Source organism: Cryptotermes secundus, unplaced genomic scaffold (assembly GCF_002891405.2).
Source record: "Cryptotermes secundus unplaced genomic scaffold, Csec_1.0 scaffold780, whole genome shotgun sequence".
Taxonomy (NCBI): domain Eukaryota; kingdom Metazoa; phylum Arthropoda; class Insecta; order Blattodea; family Kalotermitidae; genus Cryptotermes; species Cryptotermes secundus.
In genome coordinates, this window is record NW_019727405.1 from 1038887 (window position 1) to 1061501 (window position 22615).

General features: G+C 40.9%; 2 protein-coding genes across 2 annotated transcripts in view; both read right to left on the reverse strand.

Annotated features, from left to right (window-relative positions):
• LOC111864744 (1-acyl-sn-glycerol-3-phosphate acyltransferase alpha) overlaps nt 1-17506 on the reverse strand; it is a 65610-nt gene extending 48104 nt beyond the window's left edge. Inside the window, exon 1 of the mRNA XM_023852238.2 lies at nt 17235-17506. The gene's annotated coding sequence lies outside the window, so the exon portion shown is untranslated. The remainder of the gene's footprint in view (nt 1-17234) is intronic.
• On the reverse strand, nt 1814-9735 carry LOC111864745. The gene is made up of 2 exons (XM_023852239.1): nt 8520-9735; nt 1814-3997 (listed from the first exon to the last, which is right to left on the reverse strand). The coding sequence occupies exon 2, from the start codon at nt 3983-3985 to the stop codon at nt 1814-1816; it is 2172 nt and encodes a 723-aa protein (XP_023708007.1). The 5' UTR covers nt 3986-3997; nt 8520-9735.
• Nucleotides 17507-22615: the final 5109 nt, after the last annotated feature.

Sequence of the window (22615 nt, forward strand, 5' to 3'; positions counted from 1 at the left end):
GTATAATATGGGTACTAATGGTACCCATATTGGTAACAGGTCTCTGAAGTACTTGTTCTTAGTCTTCCTTGTAAGCTCATCAGTTTTGTCTGAGATTTTCCTTCCTTCTACTCCTGAAATGCCTGCTGGTTTCACGTCTTATATTGATCAGATTATCCCCATGTATTTCGCCTGGAACCTTTGGTCTAATAATTCTGAGCATCCTGCATCGAACCATCGCTTATGCTTCTTCAGTTCATTATAACTTACAATCTCGTTGGCAGAAATGTTTATATTCTCTTTAATAGTTTCCCAAGTATTATTAACATCCACCTCAATGTCAAAGTTTTCCAAAGCCGCGAACCTATTGGAGATTTCAACACGATACTGTTCTTTACCCTCTACCTCGTTCAATTTCTTGAGATTTAATCTCTCCATATGAACTCTGTGTGCCGTTTACTCACTGTCAGTCTCACCCTAAGTTTTGCCACTCCCAGGTAGTGGTTAGTATTACAATTTTCTGCCCTGAACGATCGGACATCAAGTATACTTGAATGCCATCTCCTGTCTATCAGAGTATGGTCAGTTTGGTTGTGCGTCTTCCAGTTAAGAGATGTCCAACAAAATTTATGAATGTTACGATGTGGGAACATTGTACTTTTGACGGTAGGATTTTTGGATGTGGCAAAATTTACTACTCTAACTCCATTATCATTATTAACTTCGTGATAACGATGATATCACACCAGCGACCTCTTAGTATTATGTATGACATCCTATCACTAACAAACTCTACCTTCTTAACTGCTGATATTATCCTCTTATGTACGAAAAAAACCTGTACCTAATTCATGATTTTCTTTCCCCTTCCCATAGAAAAATGTATAGTCTCCTGCGGGTGCGATGCCACCTCCGTCCCATCCGACCTCCTGTACTGGGAATCTTCCTGCGGGTAAAGAGTGGCAAGCGCGAGACTGACAACCTCACCGTCATCTGTAGGCCGATTGTCTCTCAACCCTATGGGCCTTCACGGCCTGTTATAGGGATAGCTTTGTTTTTAGCTTTTCTTTAGACCAAGCCAGTCTAACTTGAAACCACTTTGGGCCAGCACTGTACCTCAGGTATCTACACCCCCGGGCCTTAGAGGTAAATTTGTACCTGTGTTGTATGGTTGGACGTGCAAGACAAAGTGGTAGGTGGACGGAGCAGTCTTGTCGTTCCATACAAACAAATTTAGATCTCTTGCGAGTATGTCCGAAAATTACGTGGATCGCCGGTAGTTGTGTGTTTTACCGGATTGCCAGGAATTGCATGTGACGAACAGGATGTGGAGTGGTGTGAAGTCCAATCGAAGTTAAAAGAAACTCAAAGTCCATCTGGTAGATAGGATAGGTTTATTAAGTGAATCGAACAGACGACTTACACCACTGGCTGCTCTCTGTCGACTATCCCAGTCAGGAGTTAAAAAATGTCTTGGCTCAAAGGAAGGTGGTGTGTATCCCACTCCGTTGACCCAGCCATAAGCACAAAAACTAAGAACATCTACCTCCCTCTCCTTTAGTGAGGGCTGCTCACTAAAGCTTCTTTTTTACACTGTGGAAGGGCTGTCAGGTTTATGGCTGTGCGTGATTTTACTCTGCAGCCATACCCAATACTAATAAATTATCCTGTGGCATGTTAAAAGTCGTGGCTATCGCTCGGTCTTGACAGCTAAAAATAACAGGAGGGCTTGTTGCTTTGTCCCTATGACATCCTAAAATAAGAGAGGGTTCTGTTCCTTATGACACCCCCCTCACCAAAAAAAGTTTGATGTAGATCAATTACAGCAAACCTTTTACTTCATTCTATATTCAAACAATGGGTTACTCCCTGGGTCTGGTTTGTGCAATTTTTTTCTTAATCTTTGTGCCACAGGTGAATTATCTTGTTTCCTTTGAACCTGAGCAAAAAACCCTGTTATATCTTCCTCACTAGTTGGTGCGGAAGGCAATTTCTGAAAAGTCTCATGCTTACGTATCCCAATCTTATCTAACTCAATTAAGGATTGAGTTAGTGCATGAGTTAATTCATCTTTATCCTGAATCTTTAATGTATGCACATTGGGTGCGATGATCGTATTATGGTGAGGATTATTGAATGAATTTGTAATCTTTTTACATCCATTCACGCAATCATCGTATGCACCTTTCGGATTTAGTTTTCTCCAACACCAGAAAAAGCCTTGCCGACAACCTTTACAACAATAGCAACATAAACATATACTAACCATTACAAATACCATAGTTCCAATTGAAATTCCACCAGTTACAACGTGTTTGTAATATTTGGAATAATCTACTTGTTCTTGTTTGTTTATCATCTGTTTAACATCATCCACCTTAATGCTTGCTATTCTCAAATCATCTATTGATGACATGACATTATTCAAAGGAATATCTAATTTAATTTCATCGAGCTTTCTCTTTTCATGCTCGTCAAAACAACAGTCAAAGCCCCAGTTCACTTCAGGTATAAAATCTTTCGATACATTACTAACCATTGTCAATTTTGTGGATGCATATAGTGTAACGTGCGCAGTATAAGCCTTGCACCTTGATCGGAGGGTCATTCTCCCTCTATTTTCGGCATATACATAGTGTGGGGTATTATCTTCACACAAAATTGTGACTCGTTCCGCGGAAGGAGAAGTGTAGAGCCATTGGTTGCTAAGTTGTAATGGGATCCAATAAGTATGGTACAAGGATATCAACTTTATTTCACATACTGAGTCTGGGATCTTTTGGGACGATGGATGCAACATACTGGCTTCACAATCCTCTCCTGGCACGTAGTTAGACAAAAGTATAGTATTTTTGCAAACATAAGTAATTTCATTGGTCATAAGGCATACACTCAACTCGTCATAATTCATTTTGCCGTATTGCTTTCTTGATGCATCCGTAATTATAAATTCCTTTTGGGGAGCTATAAAAATGAATTTCTCTGTTGTTTTATCCTTCATAGGAAACGGAATAGCTTTGTACAAATAAAAATTAGTGGGTAGCAATAATGGAATTTCAATGATATATACTAAATATTGTTGATATACATACGCATGCATAGTTATAATACGTGATAGTTCAGAAGTAGGAAATGTCGGAAAATCAAGACCCTGAGGCAGTGTTTGCTTTGAAACAATGCCTTTTACAGCCCTTATAGTTAATAATTGTGGCTGGAGGCTACCTTGCTCTGCGTGTACAAACGCGTCTATAAAAACTTCAAAAGAGTGCTGGCTTTCTTCCATACCTCTTATAACTATTTTAATCTGCTCATTAATCAAATTTATTTGTTCATATTTTACCTTTAACTCGCTTATTTCTTCTCCCGTACGCTTTTCAAGCAATAACATACCATTTCTCAACAATTCTTCATTCTGATCCACCTTCAGGATCGTGCTGTTAATTGAATTAATTGTAGTCTTGATAATGGTCATTTCATCATTTGCAATATGCAAAAATTTGGTTTGCTCAGCTTCCAGTTTGCTAATATAATTATTACTATTCTCAACGTCAGCATCAGTTGCTGTCCCGAACAAAAGGTGAAATCCTTTACCTACAAAATTTATCAATCCTCTCTTTTCTCTTGGGGATCTACGTTTCCTAATGGGCTTATTTGCACTTGTGTAGTCTATCAAATTTTCATTCAGCTGATCGATATATTTAGCCTTAGACTTGAAGTAAGATAAGGATGGTTTACAGTCAGTAAGATAGTACCATTCCTGTGTTTCTAACTTGTTACAATACTCTGTCACTCTTGTCTGAAAGTTCTTGGTTTGACGCCACAGCTCCCTGTGTGGTTCTAAATCTATATAACTCACAAACTTCCACTTCATCGGAAATAGACGAACCGTTCCTAGCTCATCAAAGTATATGCCACTGGCTGAAGTCAGTTGCTCCATTTCTTGACCTTGGAGTAGACTCCAGATTGCTAGAAGAGTGGTCAAGCTGATCCATCCGATAAAATGCATGCTGATCTTTTTCTGCAAAGATCAAACACAATAGGATTTTAACCTATTCATGTGCACTTTTATGTGTTTTCTCTTGCCTATTCTCTGAATAATTGCGTTGGGGTATTCTATTTCTTGAATTTCGAAGGGTCCTTCCCATAAAGGATCTAATTTATTTCTTTGTTCTTTTGATAACCATACTAAATCATTCTTTTGAAAACATGTTCCTTTTGTCTTTTCATTTTTACTCTGTTCTGACTTAGCTTTAATTAATCTTGACCTCGAAATTTGACTTGCTTCTTGTATTCGTCGTTTAATCATACTGACAACATCGTCGTAATTATATGTTGGTGATAGCCCTTTTTGCAACGCTCCTGGTAAGTTACATTTATGCCCAAATAAAACTTCATAAGGCGTATAAGTTGTAATGGAATGCGGGGTGGTGTTATAAGCAAAACATGCGAATGGAAGTAACTCATCCCATTCCTGTTTCTCACTCACATAACTTCTGAGATACGTCACTAGGGACGCGTGGGCACGTTCCAGTGCTCCATTACTTTCTGGGTGATAAGCGGTTGTTTCTATTTTTTCTATCCTCAGCAGCTTACACAACCGTTTAAAAAGGTCGGAACAAAAGTTTGCTCCTTGGTCTGTTAAAATCATAGAAGGAATACCAAATATTAACACTACACTTTTCATTAATTTGTCAGCTATCTCTTCACTCGTTTGACCTTTTAACGGGACGGCTATTAAATACTTGCTAAGGTTATCTTGGCATGTCAAGATATATTTGTTTCCGTCCGTTGTCAAATTCAGGGGACCCACTATGTCTAATGCTATCTTGTCCCACGGGTTATCCTGAGTATCAGTTATTTGAAGGGGTTGTGCTGTCACTTTTCCCATTTTCATCTGTTGACACACTTTACAACTTTTAATATAATCTCTAACTTCTTTTTCCATACCTTCCCACTGCAGGTATAATTTTATCCGCTCAAGAGTTCTCGAAATACCTTGGTGTCCGCCTACGGGGCAATCGTGCATTTCACGCATGATTTTCAATTTTCTGTCTTTCTCTATCTCAACTGGGGGACACACATCTTTTAATTCGCTTAGGTTTATCTCTGGATATCGGCTTAAACTGTCGGCGTTGACGTTTTGTTTGCCCGGTTTATATATAACCTCAAAGTCATACTCTTCTAATAATAATCGCCATCTAAGGAGTCTCGAACTCGGGTCTTTCACTCGAAAAATCCAAGTTAATCCCTTATGGTCAGTCAAAACTTGAAACCTTCGACCAATTAAGTATGGTCTGAAGTGCTTGCATGCCCACACTATTGCAAGCAATTCTTTTTCAACAGTGCTGTAATTAAGTTCAGCGTCATTAAATGTCCTACTAGCGAACGCGACAGGCAAGTCTCGGCCTATCTTGCCTTGGCTTAACACGGCGCCAATGGCATAGCCACTTGCGTCTGTTGTTAAAAGAAATGGTTTTTCAAAATCTGGATACTGCAACACTGGCGATGTAATTAGTTTTGATTTTAAAATTTCAAAACTATTCTGCTCTTTTTCTGACCATCTCCATGGAATTTCCTTCTTTAGCAATTCAGTAAGTGGTTTTGCCAAAGCAGAAAATTTGTCAATAAATTTTCTATAGTAACCAGCCAAGCCTAAGAATGATTTAACAGCTGTTTGATTCTTAGGAGTAGGAAAATTTACAACACTAGAAATTTTCTTTGGGTCTGGTTTAATACCTTCAGCCGTAATTACATGTCCTAAATAATTTAATTCTGGCTTAAGAAATTCACATTTGTCTGGTTCTATTTTAATGTTCCACTTTCTCAAATGCGAAAATACCTCTTTTAATTTTGCATTATGTTCGGAAAGGGTTTCTCCCATCACAATTATGTCATCCATGTATACCATACATTTTTCACCTAACGAATCCCTAAGCACCGCATTCATCATCCTCTGATAAGTGGCTGGTGCCGCTTTTAATCCAAAAGGCATTCGTGTATATTCATAATGTCCATCGGGAGTGGAAAAGGCAGTTTTACATATGTCTTCAGGTTTTATAGGAACTTGAAGATATCCACTCGCACAATCAAGCGCAGAAAAATACCTAGCTCTTCCGACTTTATCCAATATGTCTTGAATATTTGGCAAGGGAAAACTATCCCCAATTGTGATATGGTTTAACCTTCGAAAGTCAATACATATCCTCCATTTCTTTTTATTTGAAGCATCAAGTTTTTTTTGTACAACCAAGAGTGGAAAGTTCCATTCACTCTTACTCGGTCGTATGATACCGTCATCTAACATTTGCGCTACCTGATTCTTAATTTCGTCTCTATGTGCCTCTGCTAGTCTATAATTCTTTAGGGTAATGCATCTCCCTTCTGGAATGGAGGGTGTAGGGATGGAATGTTGTGCTGCTGTGGTTGCGGTCAACTTGTCTCCCGGGAGACGAAATATGTCAACAAACTCATGACAGATTTCTTTAATGTCTTCCCTTCCTTCTGGGATATGACTCAACCTTAAATTTTCATCTAGTAATTTTGTTCTATCTTTTACATTCTTTACTTGCTCCGTCTCTATTCTCGGAGGTTTAGTCAAAACAGGAAATCGCTCTATTACCTGCTCTGTATGGGTCGTGTTTACTATAAGACACGTCATCTGTCCGTTAACACATTCTGTAAGACATCTGGCTACAAAAACACCACCTTGTATTTCTTGACTATCTAGAAACCTAACACCTTTTTCTCTTGTTGGAAGCTGAACAACCTTTTCTGAAAAAGCAGGTATAACTTCTCTTTTAACAATAAAATGGTTCTTCATCAACCAATCTTGTCCCAAAATTAAATCTAACTGTCTAGGCAGTTTGTCGACTACATAAAACAAATGATGACCATTATCATTAACATCAATATCGACTTCTCCGTCGATATTCATTCTATTACCTCTAAACTTATTAAACTTAGTTCTCGGCTCCGGCCCACTTGACCTCGGCTCGATATCAATATCAACTTCTCCGCTGATATTCATTGCATTACCAGTAATCCCACTTATTTTAAACAAATCATTATTTCTCGGCTTGGATCTGGGATGTAACGCAGCCCTAGCAATGAGTGATACCTGCGCGCCTGTATCAATCAATGCCACCCCTATTCCTGTTCGGAGATGCGAACTGGTTACGAAAATCTCATAAGGACCCAGGGGACATCCTTCCTTTTGATTCTCAATTTTCGAAACCTCACCCATCCTCCTCGTGGGTGATTCCGAGGAACCCTCGGCTAGCACAAGGGACCCCACACCTACCTCACTGACCTTCGAATGGTACCAGTGGGTAGTCGATGCTAGCACCTTTTCTAAATTCAACAGGCTACCCTCTTTGAGACAGTCAAAATTATTCACATAAAACTCATCATTAACAACAGGATCCACTTGTGACTGCCCTTCAAATGGTCCTACACACAGTTTCCCTGGAACAGGGTGCCTTTATCATTTGGATTACTGTTCACTTTCCCCCTAGATCCAGCCCTCGACGGAAAAAATCCGCCACCGCTTCCATCTCTTGGATAGCGTAATTGCGATGGAACTCTGCCATCTAACCTTGCTCTACAATCGCGAGTTTCATGACCTTTACGTTTACATCTTTCACATGTAACACTTTGCTTACACTGTTTCATTAAGTGCCCTGCTTGATTACAAAGAAAACATTTTCTACCGTCAGTCACGGCCATAATTTCCTGCTTAATCTTTGGTTGGGGAACCTGCCATTGACCTCTTGATTGCCCAGGTGTTGAACCTGTCAACCAATTCTGATTAGAACGAAATCTTTGCGATTTAAGTTCACTTTCCTCGTTCGAGGCAGTTTCAATCAATTGGAGTAGGGTGGCATCATCGCTCCTTCTACTCTTTACTAGATATTTAATTTTATCATCCTTTAAGCCATTCACGAATGTACCTTTCAATAGTTCATTAATAACATCATTACCTCCTCTCAGGTAACTTAATTGATCTAATGTACGATCATCTTGGCTTAAGTTTATCAATTTACTTTTTACCTCAAAACTAAGTTCTCTGGCAATATTGAGTAATCTATTGCTCCATTCCGTGACTGACTCACTTTGAAATTGTCTGGCTGTGAACAAGATTCCGGCTGTATAATCTAATGTACGCTTTGTAGTGTAATTCTCCTCCAAAGCTTTCTTAATATCTGCCCACGTATCAATAATTCTGTTATTCAATTTAAACTTTGCATCACCCACAATGTGTGCAAGAATACATTTAGCAAACGACGCTTTTCTTACTTCATGCAACATTTCCAATGTTGATTCAACAGTTAAAATAAAATTGCGAACCTCTTTAGGGTTCCCATCAAAAGTTGGCAGTAACTTCTCGGCATGAGTTACTGTCCAGTATTCTCCTATTCTCTCTGCCTCCGTGGCATCTCTCATTAATTGCCTAGCTTGTTCATCAGCCATTTTTAAACAATTCCTCTAAAACTTATTATTAAGCCTCCACAATTGTTAACTATTAAAGGGTCTTGACTAACCTTACAAGAGGGAAGGGTGTCCAAAGCTCTGTAGTTCGTCCGGTAGTGATGGAGGACGGTGCCCCGTCCTCTCCCCAGAGGGTGCCGGAGTCTTGCGACAGAAGCTGCGACCAGACTGCCAGTAGTTCGTGCCTCGGCGTCCCTACTGCGTTGATGGAAGCCAATGGACACAGGACTTTGTTGCACGTTCTGCTGGAGTAGCTAGCTGCGATCTCGCGTTGTCGGTGTCAGGACCCACCGTTGATGTTGGATGACGTTCGATCCTCACCAGCCCCAGTTACTAGCACACAGTTTTTCAGTGATTGGATTAGAAGAAGATTCTCCTCGAAGAAGCGTCTTCCCTTCAGGTGTTGTCGTCACTCCTCCTGGTCTCGAAGGTGATCAGTCTTCTTGACGAGTTCGTTCACAATGACAATTTCAGCTTGTCTTGGCAAGATCCCGATTCGCTGCCACCATGTTGTATGGTTGGACGTGCAAGACAAAGTGGTAGGTGGACGGAGCAGTCTTGTCGTTCCATACAAACAAATTTAGATCTCTTGCGAGTATGTCCGAAAATTACGTGGATCGCCGGTAGTTGTGTGTTTTACCGGATTGCCAGGAATTGCATGTGACGAACAGGATGTGGAGTGGTGTGAAGTCCAATCGAAGTTAAAAGAAACTCAAAGTCCATCTGGTAGATAGGATAGGTTTATTAAGTGAATCGAACAGACGACTTACACCACTGGCTGCTCTCTGTCGACTATCCCAGTCAGGAGTTAAAAAATGTCTTGGCTCAAAGGAAGGTGGTGTGTATCCCACTCCGTTGACCCAGCCATAAGCACAAAAACTAAGAACATCTACCTCCCTCTCCTTTAGTGAGGGCTGCTCACTAAAGCTTCTTTTTTACACTGTGGAAGGGCTGTCAGGTTTATGGCTGTGCGTGATTTTACTCTGCAGCCATACCCAATACTAATAAATTATCCTGTGGCATGTTAAAAGTCGTGGCTATCGCTCGGTCTTGACAGCTAAAAATAACAGGAGGGCTTGTTGCTTTGTCCCTATGACATCCTAAAATAAGAGAGGGTTCTGTTCCTTATGACACCTGTGCTTAATTAGGTACCGAGCCATGACCTCGAAGTCGAGGTATAGCCTCATTCTTGAAGTCGGCACTAGATGAAAGTGAGTGGTCAACTTCACTTTACCTCTGGGGAAAGAGCATTTTACACATTGGATAGGAGGCTTGGTGAGTCCCAAAGCCGGTCTGGATGCCGTGGAGCAAAGAAAAATATCTTTCCTCTGCCGGAAATCGAACACCAGTCATCAAGGCCGAAGTTGGTCTCTGTACTGACCGAATTATCCTGGCTCCACACCCGCGGGACATATTACAAATAAGAAAATTCTTTCCAGTACATCGATACAGTGGTTTCAAGGCTGGCTGGCAGACCGCTGTTGTGCTTTGAAACTCCCCATACACACACACACACCAACACGAATGGCGCGCCACACTGGAGCAAAGCTTGGAGTAGTTCTGAGGGACGGAGGGTGGAGGGGGGGAAGAGGCCATAACAAAACATTCTGCGTCAAATTTAGAAGAAATAATTCCTTTTAAACTAAAAAACTGAACTCCGTGGCCTGTAGCCCGCAAGCACACTATACCGATCGAGCGACCACCGCTTGTCGGCGAAGTTAGTGACAATTTTTTCGGTTAGAGGGTATCACGTGGTCAGCACAATGGATCTCCACGGCCGTTAATCTCGAGTTTCTAGACCGAAGCCGCCATTTCCTGGAAATAGCGCCTCAATTATCCTCACGAGCCTGAGTGGATCCCTTTCCAGACCATCTACTCCTCAGAAAATCTAATAGCGCCGGGAATTGAACCCAGGACTCCGGAGCAGTAGCCAGGAACTCTGATCACTAGACCACAGAGGCGGCCAAATAATTCCTTTTATTTGCAATTAATCATTTCTTTTGTAAGGAGAGATGAATTAATGCTCCGATTGGTATTCAAATCCTCGGCCACGATATTCACAAGGAGCTTAAACAAGATTTAGTGCAAAAAAATGTGAAACAGTTCTATGCAAGGCTGGAATATATAAATTACCGGAGCTGCGTAACTACTGGTAAGAGCAAGTTATCCGGTTATTATATAAACGAGTGTAGCTACTCGCATTACAGAACAAGAGTTACAATATAATGAGGGCTGAGTATGTAATTCCAGTTGTGAAAGCTGAAGGTAAACGACTACTGAAGACAACTAGGCGTAGAGGGGTAGGGTGTGTGAGTGTGGACTGGATTCATCTGCCTCAGTTAGTGTCCTGTTATGGGATCATGGACATGGTGATGAATCTTTGGGTTCCATAAAAGACAGGGAAATTCATGACCAATGAACTACTATTAGCTTCTATAGGACTGTTCGATGGAGTTAACTAAAGAGAAGCAAGACGAAGCGGTATTTTCATGGTAGACCCATAGGCTTAGCAGATTTGCCTACCGCAGAATCGCTGACTTCTGTCGTGGTAGTTCTGTAGTCGTCTTCCGGGGGCATCCCACGAGCACCTTCGTCTCCCGCTGTACGACACAGACAGAAATTTGGGTGGATTTGAGATGTTCACAGCAGTAACTAAAGAGTCTTAGAATGTGAAGCCGTGTAATCCGGAAGGGCCCCATCGATATTTCGGAAGAAGGTACTGCCTCCATCTTCAGGATCAAAGATATGACATAAAAACTAGCAAAGAAACAAGCAGCAAAGTGAGTGACCCATCTCAGCCTACTTGGCATAGCTTCGACCCTTGATTCCTGTGGCACCACATGCCTCCGAAACATCGGCGAAATTCTGCCGGAATAAACAGTGTTACATCCCAAAAGACGGTACATTTTAACTAGTACGTTCTTTGCAGCAGTTTGCCTTATGTTACTGCAGTTTTAGTATTGTGTGTGCTGCAGCTATTACGGGGTACATAACGAGAGTAAACAGAACATGTTCATTTGACACGCTTCAATAAGCTTCTTTCTTTACGAATATACGTATGGAGCTTCCGTGGTTATTTTGGTAGAGCTTCTTATAAGTAATAGGAATTACTCGTGTAGTAAGCATTATATTTTATATTACCCTAAGTCTTGTATCTCAAGCAGTGTAATGGCTATGCTGTGAGCTAGAGTAGCAATGAATCGGGGTTCGATTCACGACAGTGCACAGCAAGCAGATCGGCACACCCAACCTCTTAGCTAGTGCTTACCGGGGGGCTTAGAGAACTTCTTCCTAGGAATGCTCATCAAAATAAGACCGAAGAGGAGATACTGAACTGTAAAGTTCATTCGCTGTTACAGCCGATCTTGAAGTAATCTTCACAGTTATATATGATTGGCCGAGAAGAAATTAGTATATTTCCGAAACGGTTACAGATAGAAACATCAAGCAGCTTGAAAACAGCATGGAAACTCATACAGTTTATCTGGAAGTGTTCGATACGAGCTCCATTACTTACTCTGCAAACATAAAGGCAATATTCGAATTTTTTCCATGTACACCATAACTGTGCCTCATCCACGTTGACTATGATGTCTCAAATTCGTCATCGACGCTATCGAAGGTACTATGGGATCGGAGATTGGCGTGACTTTTATTTGAGATCTCCCCATATGAAAAATTCTCACTGCCTAGGGCCCGGGGATCTAGAAAGCCAAGCCATGGGTCCTGCCCGCCCTGTCAAAGCTTTCTGCACTTAAGACTCCATTTTCATTTGACATGGATGACATGTAAACTTTAATGACTTTCCCGCTGTTTTCAAGTTGTTTCATGTTTGTATCTGTAACCGTAACCGTCTCGAAAATACTATCACCAATAATTTTATAGCTATGCATAACAAACAAGCAGGAGTTATGCTTTGGCTTGGTAAGCAAAGCAGACGATCGGCTTACAGAGAACTGGATGTTGTAACGTAAAGATTGCCAACAATGGCAGTGTCAGAGAATGGTTCTGGATAAGTTACAGGAAGGGCCCATATAATCGCGCACCCTGAGCTCGGAGAAATCCTTCAGAGTATTGAGTTTCCATGGAAAATCTGTACATAATTATAAATGTAATTATAATTACCTTCTTATTTTAGAAATTAAGGCATTAATGCATAAGTTACAGATAAAGGGTGTTCCCGACCGTTTCTGAAACTGTCGTGAAGGATGTCTTTCGTCCTGACTGAAGTCTTTCGTGGTTTTCCTCGATCCCTCCACGCAAACTTCGGGATAGCAGTTCGAGTATGCAATATCCCAAATCTTTTCAAATTCATCATTCACCAGTCACTATGCCATTCGATTCTATGCAGTCTGAGGTGTTCACAACTTCGTGAATAAACTAAAAAAGTTAATTACTGCTATTGGAAAGCGACAATCAAAACTTGATTCACGAGGAAATTAAGAGGATCCCGGGTCTGGTCAGTTGGGATTTGTGGTGGACAAAGTGGCGCTGGGGCAGGTTTTCTCCGAGTACTTCGGTTCCCCCTGCCAATTTTCATTCCACCAATTGCTCCACAATCACCCTCACCTATCATCTGGGGCTGGTACAAAAGGCCAGAAGTGGCCGCAGTACAAGAGACTTAGTCCCACCCCACTAGCAATAAAAAAAATTAAGAGGAGACTGAACTCGGGTAATGCTTACTACCATTCAGTCCAGAACCTTTCGTCTTCTCGTCTACAGTCTAAAAACATAATAATTAGAATATACAAAACTAAGATTTTGCCTGTGGTTCTATTTGTGTGTGAAATTTGGTCTCTTGACATTGAGAGAGGCACACAGACTGAGGGTGTTTGAGAGCAGGGCGTTATGGATAACACTTCGACTGAAGACAGATGAAGTGGCAGGAGGTTGGAGAAAACTGCATAAGGAGCTTCACAGTTTGTACTCTTCGCAAAATTATCATGTCAAGGAGGATGAGATGGGCAGAGCATGTAGCAAGCATGGGGGAGAAGAGAACTGCATATAGGATATTGGTGGGAAAGTCAAAAGGAAAGAGACCACTAGGAAGACCAAGACGTAGATGGGTGGATAACATTAACTGGATCTTAGAGAAACAGAATGAGGAGTATGGACTGGATCGATCTGGCTCAGGATAGGGACCAGTGGAGGGCTCTTGTGAACATGGTAATGAGCCTTCGGGTTCCATAAAATTCTGGAAGTTCTTGAGTAGCTGCACAATTTGCGGCTTCTGAAGATCTTAGCTTGAAGTCGGTCGGTCAGTTAAAATGATGGGAAAAGATGCAATGGAAGAAATTGAAAATGTTCCATTTTCAAACAGTAAGATAAATACACGTACTGATGACACGTCACATGATGCAAAAGAGTTTTGCGTTATAAACGGAAAAATAAAAGTTACATCCACCAGTCGGTGTGAAGCGCATAGCCGTTTAAGTGAGTAAAATTCCTCCCTGTAGAATTCATTCTTAATTTTAGTTTAAAAATAACACGGTCTTAGACGATATTTTTGTTCATATTTCTCTAATAATTTATCATACGGTTTGAGTAATCTTACTCTTCAGCATTGTCAGGTTGTAAGAAGCATTAACTGAGATCATTTCACAGCCTTTATTTACAGAGCCTAGCTTTATAACAACTCTGATGCATCCGTTTCCTGACACTTGAACATTATTTCAAGGGTTCCTCCAACATAAAAGTGAGAAAGGCTGCACTGTACACACTTGTACGCAGCACTTCCAAGTCTGGAGATTAAACGATAGCCTGATTACTACAATGCTTCATTATTTCAGCCGAGATGCCACTTGCTGCCTCACACAGAGTAGGGCCAGAGGTCATTAATACAACTGACCTCTACAGATAAGTTCATATAGAGCCGGCAGCATGCGCTTTGGTTTTTACTGTCCTAACAACAACAAGCGAACTTAGGCGTTTAAAGCCGTGTAGTTGGATTCATGGATGCCAACGTTTCGGAGGAACCTGCTGTCTCCATCTTCCTCCACTCTGAAAATGTAAGGAAATAGCTTCCTCTGGAACCCATTAGCCAGACACACGGCGTCACACTCCAGAAGACTATGATCTTCAGTCACCGCAGTGAGAACCTTAGCTCTGACGTACATAAATAAATAAACAAACAAAATAAGTTAAGGTTAAGGTATTCCTGTAACAGGCCGTGCAGGCCCATAGGGCTATGAGACATCGAGGCTCCCACACTTTCTCATAGATGGCAGGAAGGTTGTCAGTCTTACGCACTGGCCACCCTTTACCCCCCACCCCCGGGAAGATTCCCGGTACTAATTTCTGTTAGAGGCTGAGACACCCCAGGGCCATAGTGCGGCTGGAACTATTGGAAAAAATCCACCTCGTCGGGACTTGAACCCGCGACCTTCCGGCTTGTGGCATAGTGCCTCGATCAACTACGTTACAATAAACAAGTAATTCCGTCTTCTTAACGATTCGATGCAGACTGCTAACGAGACCGTATAATTCCTTCTCTGAGGCATCTTAGGTTTTCACAGCAATGACTAAGTAGTTTTGTACTGCCTGTTGGGATATGATCCACATGTAGTGTGGCAGTCCATTACAAGCGTTTCCGAGGAACTTTCTTCCTTCACTTTAGTGTACTACCCTGTTGATGGAGACAGCACGTTTCTCCGAAACGCTGGTAACAATTTCAACAGACTGCAAGGCCTAAAATCCCTGCAGCTCACAATCTACATAGCCACAGCCTCGAGAATCAGAAGTCGGTCACAGGAGAAGTCCTGTTTCTGCTTGGCAAATCCCATCCGGTGGGAGGTGAGGTTCAGTGTGAAGATAAGTCTGTCCTCAGCAACGGCGGTAAGGCTCTACCAGATTCCATGGCGCCATATCTCAGCAGACTGTAATCTATATAGTCACTGCCGAGGACCTCAAAATTTTCAGAGAATGAATTATTTTGTCACTTTAGGGAATTTCAATGGCGCCTTAAGAAGAGAATAGAAGTCCTCACGGATGTCAGTGTGGAAATCCGTGTTCTCCGAAACAATCTGATAAGACTAAACGGTGTCGAATCCTAGGAGATCAATAACTCCTTTGCTCTTCAGTTTTGGTCTGCTTTCATGTCTGTTATCTTCACATTCGCCGCCACCTAGCGAGAGGTCTTCAAATCCCAGTAAGCGCCCTGTCAAATTTACTAAGTTACGCTTGTTTAACATTCTCAACCCTCCATTTAAAAAGCTGGGGGACATTTACGCAGACTTTCTTCCCATTTTCCGCGTAATAACCTTCCGTATTTATTCTTCTCGTTCGCTTTCTTTAAGTCTTAAATTCAGTGTTGCTTGAACAATGATTGGTTTTACGCAATAATTATTAACAACCTCAACAGTATCTGGAACTACCAGTGTGAGAGCATAATTAAACAGGCTATAAACAAATAATATTTACCGGTGCAACAAGTAGTCAAACAGTTCAGTATTCAATCACATTTGCGCATCTGCTGTTACTTACTGATAAGTATAAATTCATCAATTATGTTATCAGTGACATTGACCTATTAAATACTTATACTTTGAGCATCAGCATCTAACCACCAAGTTAATGTGATAATCAAGCTTATAATTGCGGGCTTTATTTAGAAATGTTAATCGCGAAGACAAGGTGTAACCTCTAATCATCCCTGATATTTGATTCTACCGTATCTAACCGATTCTAACGCTCTAATCTCCAGACTTATTAATTACTCGGGCAGCTAAAGGTTAATTCATATTTTCACCTCACATTGCTGAATTCTTCTGGGATGTGACGTCGGATGACAGAACGCTGATGGTACAGGCAATATTCCTCCGAAACTTTGCTATCTATTTATCAAACTTCACGATGTCATCTAGTTACTATAGGATTCTGACGATGTTGTATGACACACAGAGATATTGGGTTCTCGGACTTTATCCATCGTCCTGGTTTTTAAGATAACTAATAAAAACACGACGTTTTGTGACATCGGTTTGTCCAGTGATTGAGGCTAGCTCTTTCTAACGGACCCAGCAGAATAGGTGTTTTCCTTCACCTGAGGACGGAAACAGATCCAGTTTCCGAAACGTCGTGTTTTTATTAGTTATCTTAAAAACCAGGACGATGGATAAAGTCCGAAAACCCAATATATCAGTGTGCACGATGTCATATTCCACATGTTGGTAATCTTTATTTATGCTAACCAGCTCTGATTCCATTCTAATTATTTACGTACTACGCATGCTTTCTAATGCCAAAACAAACTTAACCTGACCGCCTGGCTATAAAGTCCGGTTGCCTTCTCCATATTTCGGGTTGTTGGCTGCAACATAAAGTAGAAGCTACAAGTATTATGTTTTTGGACATTATCCATCGTCTTGTCTATTTTTTAAAACACGTTTCAGAGACTGGATTCTGTTGGGTCCAATAGACAGAGCTAGCATCTATCTCCGGACAAACTTTTACATCTCATTAACATAAAGTAGGCTACATAAGTATTCTGAAATGTTGCTGGAAATAGGTCACATTTGTGGTTATGTCTACTCTTCTAATTGGTCCATGCCCACACAAAATTACTAATGGGGCTCAGTCTGCTACTAGTATTCACGCATTATTCCTCCAATCTGTCAATCACAGTTTTTACAGTCCTCATTATACGGCCAATCGCCGTGTAAACACACTGCATTCTATAGTTTTTCCAAACGTGATTCCAGGCGCCGAAAATTCTAGCAGAAAGGACTCTCTGGGACAATACATAAAACAGCTTACAATGTTCTACTTACAGTTCCTTTATATTCAGCAACAAACGAACTACTAGTTAGTTCCGAGCCTTGCACGTGTCCTGAATCACTCGTCTGCAAATGTAGCTCCAAATGCGGGAACAAGATATGAGGCAGCTACCCCACTAGCGTCCAGCCACGAGGTCTAATGACAACTGACAAGTTCGGCCGGCGTACACAGCGGCTTAAACATCAAGGACGTTCCCTGCCATCTACTGACAACCTTCATTTTTAACCTTCAGGTATGGAACAAAGTCCAAAAATGCTGTATTTTTGCTCCTAGTACGCTGTCTTTGATTCCATCCAGAGGCAAGTATTACATATAACAATATCCTTGAATCGTGCAGACCTACGAAACCGGTTAGGCTAATTAATAGGTGTTTAAACGAAACCAGTAATAAAGTCTACACGGGTAAACATTTGCCCTACGAATTTCCAATTCAGACTGACTTTGTATATAAAAATAGATGCTTCATACGCCGTTTATTTGTATAATCTTTCATTAGGAAGGTCCAAGAAAACCACGAGGGACTGAAATTGGTTAGGACATGTCAGCTTTTAGCCTGTGTCGACAATGAATTATTTGACGAAAATACATACGTCACAAGGAAAAAAAAAACATAAGTTTTGTTCGACGCTGGTAAGGAGGATGGTCTAGAAGCAAGCGCAGGGAAAACAAAGTGTAATCTTACATTACCAGAATGCAGGATGAAACCTCAGCATGGATGTAGTGAAAAGATCATTTGAAAACGTGGTAAAGTTCAAATATTTAGGAACGACACTAATAAATAAGAAGTGCCTTATATCGAATGTAAGGGGTTCTAACGATGGTGTTTTACACTGGAGGTTACTGAGATTCTGGACTTTTTCCGTCGCATAATATTCTAAAGGAACACAGTAGATCCAGTTTCTGAGAGAGTATTAGACGATGGACGAAGTCCAGACACTCAGTAATCCCCAGGAAAATCGAATTACATTCCCGAATAAATTAAGGGTAGAATAAATTCGTGGAATGCTTGCTGCCATTCAGTTCAGAACCTTCTGTCTTTCCACCTGTTACCTAAGAATCTGATGACGTGTATATCCATTGCTAGGCAACGGGTCGGTAAACGCATTGCCGCAGAAGCAAACGCGCGGAACAATAGGACGTATATTGCTAGTAACGGACCAGTAAACACGAATCTTGACAATAGAAGATGGTGTTTTCCGTGGAGTTCGTGGAAAGTAATTGTAAGAAGTGTGCGGCAGGGCAGAAGTAGTACAAGCAAAGAAGACAGAGTACAACGGAGAACAGAACAGCAGTCGACAACAGTCGAGTCGAGTCTGCAGAATTGGCAGCTGGGGAAATGGCAAGGAAGGAATTAGGCTGTGTCAAGAAGACTTCATGTGTGAGTTGAAGTTACAGCGAGATTGTGATAAGTCCGTTGCCAGGATACGACTAGTGAAGCCAGAGAATCCTAGTGCTTGTGCAACGGTGAACTGAAAGTGTATAGAACAGCGATAGCGCTGCAATTACCTGTAGTCTTGAACCGTGTGAATATATAAGGTGCAGTAAATCCAATCATCCAGCCAAAACCCCGTCTTATAAGTCACGCACCCTTCAAATCGCGGGAATATGAATAACAGAATTGAAAGAACTGCAATTAATGTTGTATTCTTGTATGAATGTGAAATTTGATCTTTCACATTAAGGCTGGAACATAGACTGAGGGTGGCCGCGCCATAGCTCAAGCGGTTAGTCGCTGGCTTCCCACCGCGGCGGCCCTGGTTCGGTCCCGGGTATGGTCAAGTGGGATTTGTCGTGGACAAAGTGGCGCTGGGGCGGGTTTTCTCCGAGTACTTCGGTTTCCCCTGCCAATCTTCATTTTACCAAATTCTCCATCATCATAATCACCCGGGGTGGGCCAATCAGTGGCCGCCGTGCCGTGTGGACCCAGTTGGACTCCACCCCCACCATGCGAATTAATTAAATTAGACTGAGGGTGTTTAGAGAAAGTGTATAAAGGTAAAGCTATCCCTGTAACAGTCCATGGAGGCCCACAGGGTTTTGGGACGTCAAGACTGCCACATTTTCTAGACAATCCGCTTACAGATTGACCTAACCCTTCCAGCCGCACTATGGGCCTGGAGTCGACTCAGTCTCTAACAGAAATGAGTGCTAAGAATCTTAAAAAAGTGTGAGGTAGAAAAACAGGCAAAGCTATCCCTGTAACAGGCCGTGGAGGGCCATATGGTTGTGAGTATGGTTGCCAGATTTTGTAAAATAAAAAAAAGGAGTGATGTCCCGTTGCTTGTTTATAACGACATTTTTCACAACTAATAGGCTATAAAATATACGTAATCAACATACTACATAACTTACAAAATGCTACTACACATCTGTATTACATAGGCCTACTACACATTTATAGAACAAAACAAATATTATGTAGCCCTATTACATATTTATAGAATGCACAAAATATTACCTAGCACACATTTGTAGAACACACAAATATTAAATACTACATATTTATAACTTTCAGGGGCTGGTCGATCAGATTCTGTTAATTGTATTTCACTGAACTCTTAGTACTTCTTAATAATTGAACATCACCCTTTGAAAATTTATAAAATTCTGAACAGGACTTGCTTTCATAGTTCACTGTCACCTGGAGTTCTGCCTTCATTAAATCTGTTGAGCATCTGTTTCTTGTGTCACTCCACTTACTTTTCATGAATGAAAAGATTTGCTCCACAAAAGCATTTGAGCCAGGGATGCTAAACAAAAATCCTACCACTTTGGAAATATTTGGTACATCATGCTCAGGTACTGAAGAAAATATATAAGCCAGTTTGCTACATAATCACCATATCTGTTCACACTGTTGCAGAGGTAATTTCGATGGCTGCTGAACTCCTCATACAGGTCATCAATGCAAACATTTTCACTTAGCTGAAACACTTCTATGGTTTTTTTCAAAATCTTTGAACTCAATCCCTTCCTGTAGAGAAAATGCTGCAAGGGATGCATAGGGATTGTCATCTGTCACATCATATCTTTTTTTGCAGATACTGAAGCATATTGCTAAAAAAGCTGTTAAGGTCTTCAGTAACCTTTTTCTGTAATGGCATAGAGAATCCATTAATGAATTCTTTTGCTTTGCTACCAAAAAAGTTGTCTTTCCTTCTCTGCTGGATTTTAGAACTGAGAAGTTTCATTTGTTTGTAAGTCTCTAGTACACTTAAGTCAGACCTTTCCAGTGTTTTATCTACCATTTCCAGCTGACTTCCAATATTACTTAAGAAATTTAAGTAGATTTCAGGCAACACTGCTTCCTCTGGGCCATCTTTCATGAAAATGTTAGCTAATAATTTTGGACAGTTAAAAATACTGCTGAAGTAACTTTTCATTGCTTCCCAGTTCTGAAGCAGTTGAGAAGTGACTGGTGTTAATGACAGCCCCCCAGTTGGAACATGCATCAAAATCTCAGTCCACTCCAAATTCAGAAACTCAAAGAATGATTTTAACTCTTCTCTTCTTTTGGCAGAGACAGAGAAGTGATCTTTAAGACTACACTTTCAACATCAACATCTAATCTGTCAATTGCAAACTTAATTGTGTTATGTATGACATGATTAGAGCAATCAGCTTTCAGTAAAGTTGGGTTTTTACTTCGCAGCAACTGATATACGGAATGTGTTTTTCCATAGTTCACATTGGCACTGTCTGCACAATAAGAAGACACATAATTTACATCCAAGCTGTGCTTTTCTAAGCTCTGCAGCACCAAACCAGTAATTGCCGTAGAAGTTTCCTCAGCACTTTCAGCAAAATCTAGTTTATTCTGCACTCTCTTTAAAGGGTCGAAGTACAGGATGCAAACAGGGAACATTTTTTGATTGCTTCTGTTTGATTCATTGGTAGCCAACGAAAATATTTTGAAGTATTTTCTGGACATCTTAAAATAGACACAAAGTCATTTACACTTTTAGGAGCAAGAACGTACTTCACTATCATTTCCGCTTTAGTGCGTCCACATGAAAGTTTGGAAGCAACGTCGGAATCACTGAAAATATGGGACACAAGTTTATTTCCGCAGTCCAGCCTGGAATAACTTAAGTTGTGTTTCACTGCATGATACACTAAACCAAGTTCTCACGCTGTGCTGTTGTCATATTCTTCTTTATTGTTTAAATTAACAAAGTATTTCGAAAGTTTATTTGAACTTCCAGAATTACATTTTTCCTTAATTTTATGTCCCTTGTATTGTGCATGTTGCCTCAGGTCACTTTGTCGACCGTGCGAAATACTAAAATCCTTCCTACACAACGTACAAAATGCCCGGTTCTCATCTGGTCCCGGCTTAACCCACGAAAACATATCTTCCCATTTCTTAAGACATATTTGATTATGTTTGCCCTGGAATTTCAACTTCTTCCGTGGAGGAGACTTTGATGGATCTTCTTCGCCCTCAAGCATTTTTGCTAACTTGACACTGACTTTCTAGCGAAGATTGAACGGATTAAAAATACACTATCACCAACGACCTCAGCTTTGGTTTAGAACCTCAAGTGTTGCTAACATTCACGAAATGAAACATAACGAAAGAAACTATAACAATGTCATTTTCCAAGGATTACAGAAATTTTATGATAATATTTAACCCATGAAATATACCGTATTTACGCATGTATAGGCCGCAGCACAATTTTCAGACAGAAATTATAGAAAAAATAATTTTCTTGGAATATTATTACTATTAGTATACTACTAGTATTACTAATTATGAATATAATTTTTTTAAATGAAGTGTGATTTCGAATATTTCGAATATAAGCCGCACCCCAGTTTTCCTCTTGAATTTTTGGCAAAAAAATGTGCGGCCTATACTTGCGTAAATACGGTAATGCGCAATGGCCTTAAATAAAAAAACGGAGAATTATCCACTCCGGGTAAACAATAAAGGGAGGAACAAAATTTGTGTGAAAACATGGAAGAATCCGGTGAAAACGGGGTATCTGGGAATCCTAGTTGTGAGACATTGCGGTTTCTACATTTTCTAAACAATCGGTACACAGATGGCGGCGAGGTTGTCACAGCCTTACGCGCCGGCCACCTTCTACCCCTAGAAAGATTCCTGGTACTAATTTCTGTTACGAGGCTGAGTCGACCCCAGGGCCATAGTGCGGCTGGAAGGACTAGGTCAATTGAAAAATCCAATGATTTCATCGGGAATCGAACCCGGGTACTTCCCGTTTGTAGCATAGTGCCTCAACCAACTACGCTACAGTGCGCCGTAAATAAGCTGTGCCGAAGAGAATATTGGAACCTAAGAGTAAGATGGCGACGAGGGTTGAGTAAACCGCTTAACGAGAAGCGTAAAAAAGTTTAGTTTTCATCG

Bases quoted from the DNA above. Each gene is read 5' to 3' on its own strand.
- LOC111864745 (XM_023852239.1), bottom strand. From the start codon at position 3,985: ATGCATTTTATCGGATGGATCAGCTTGACCACTCTTCTAGCAATCTGG.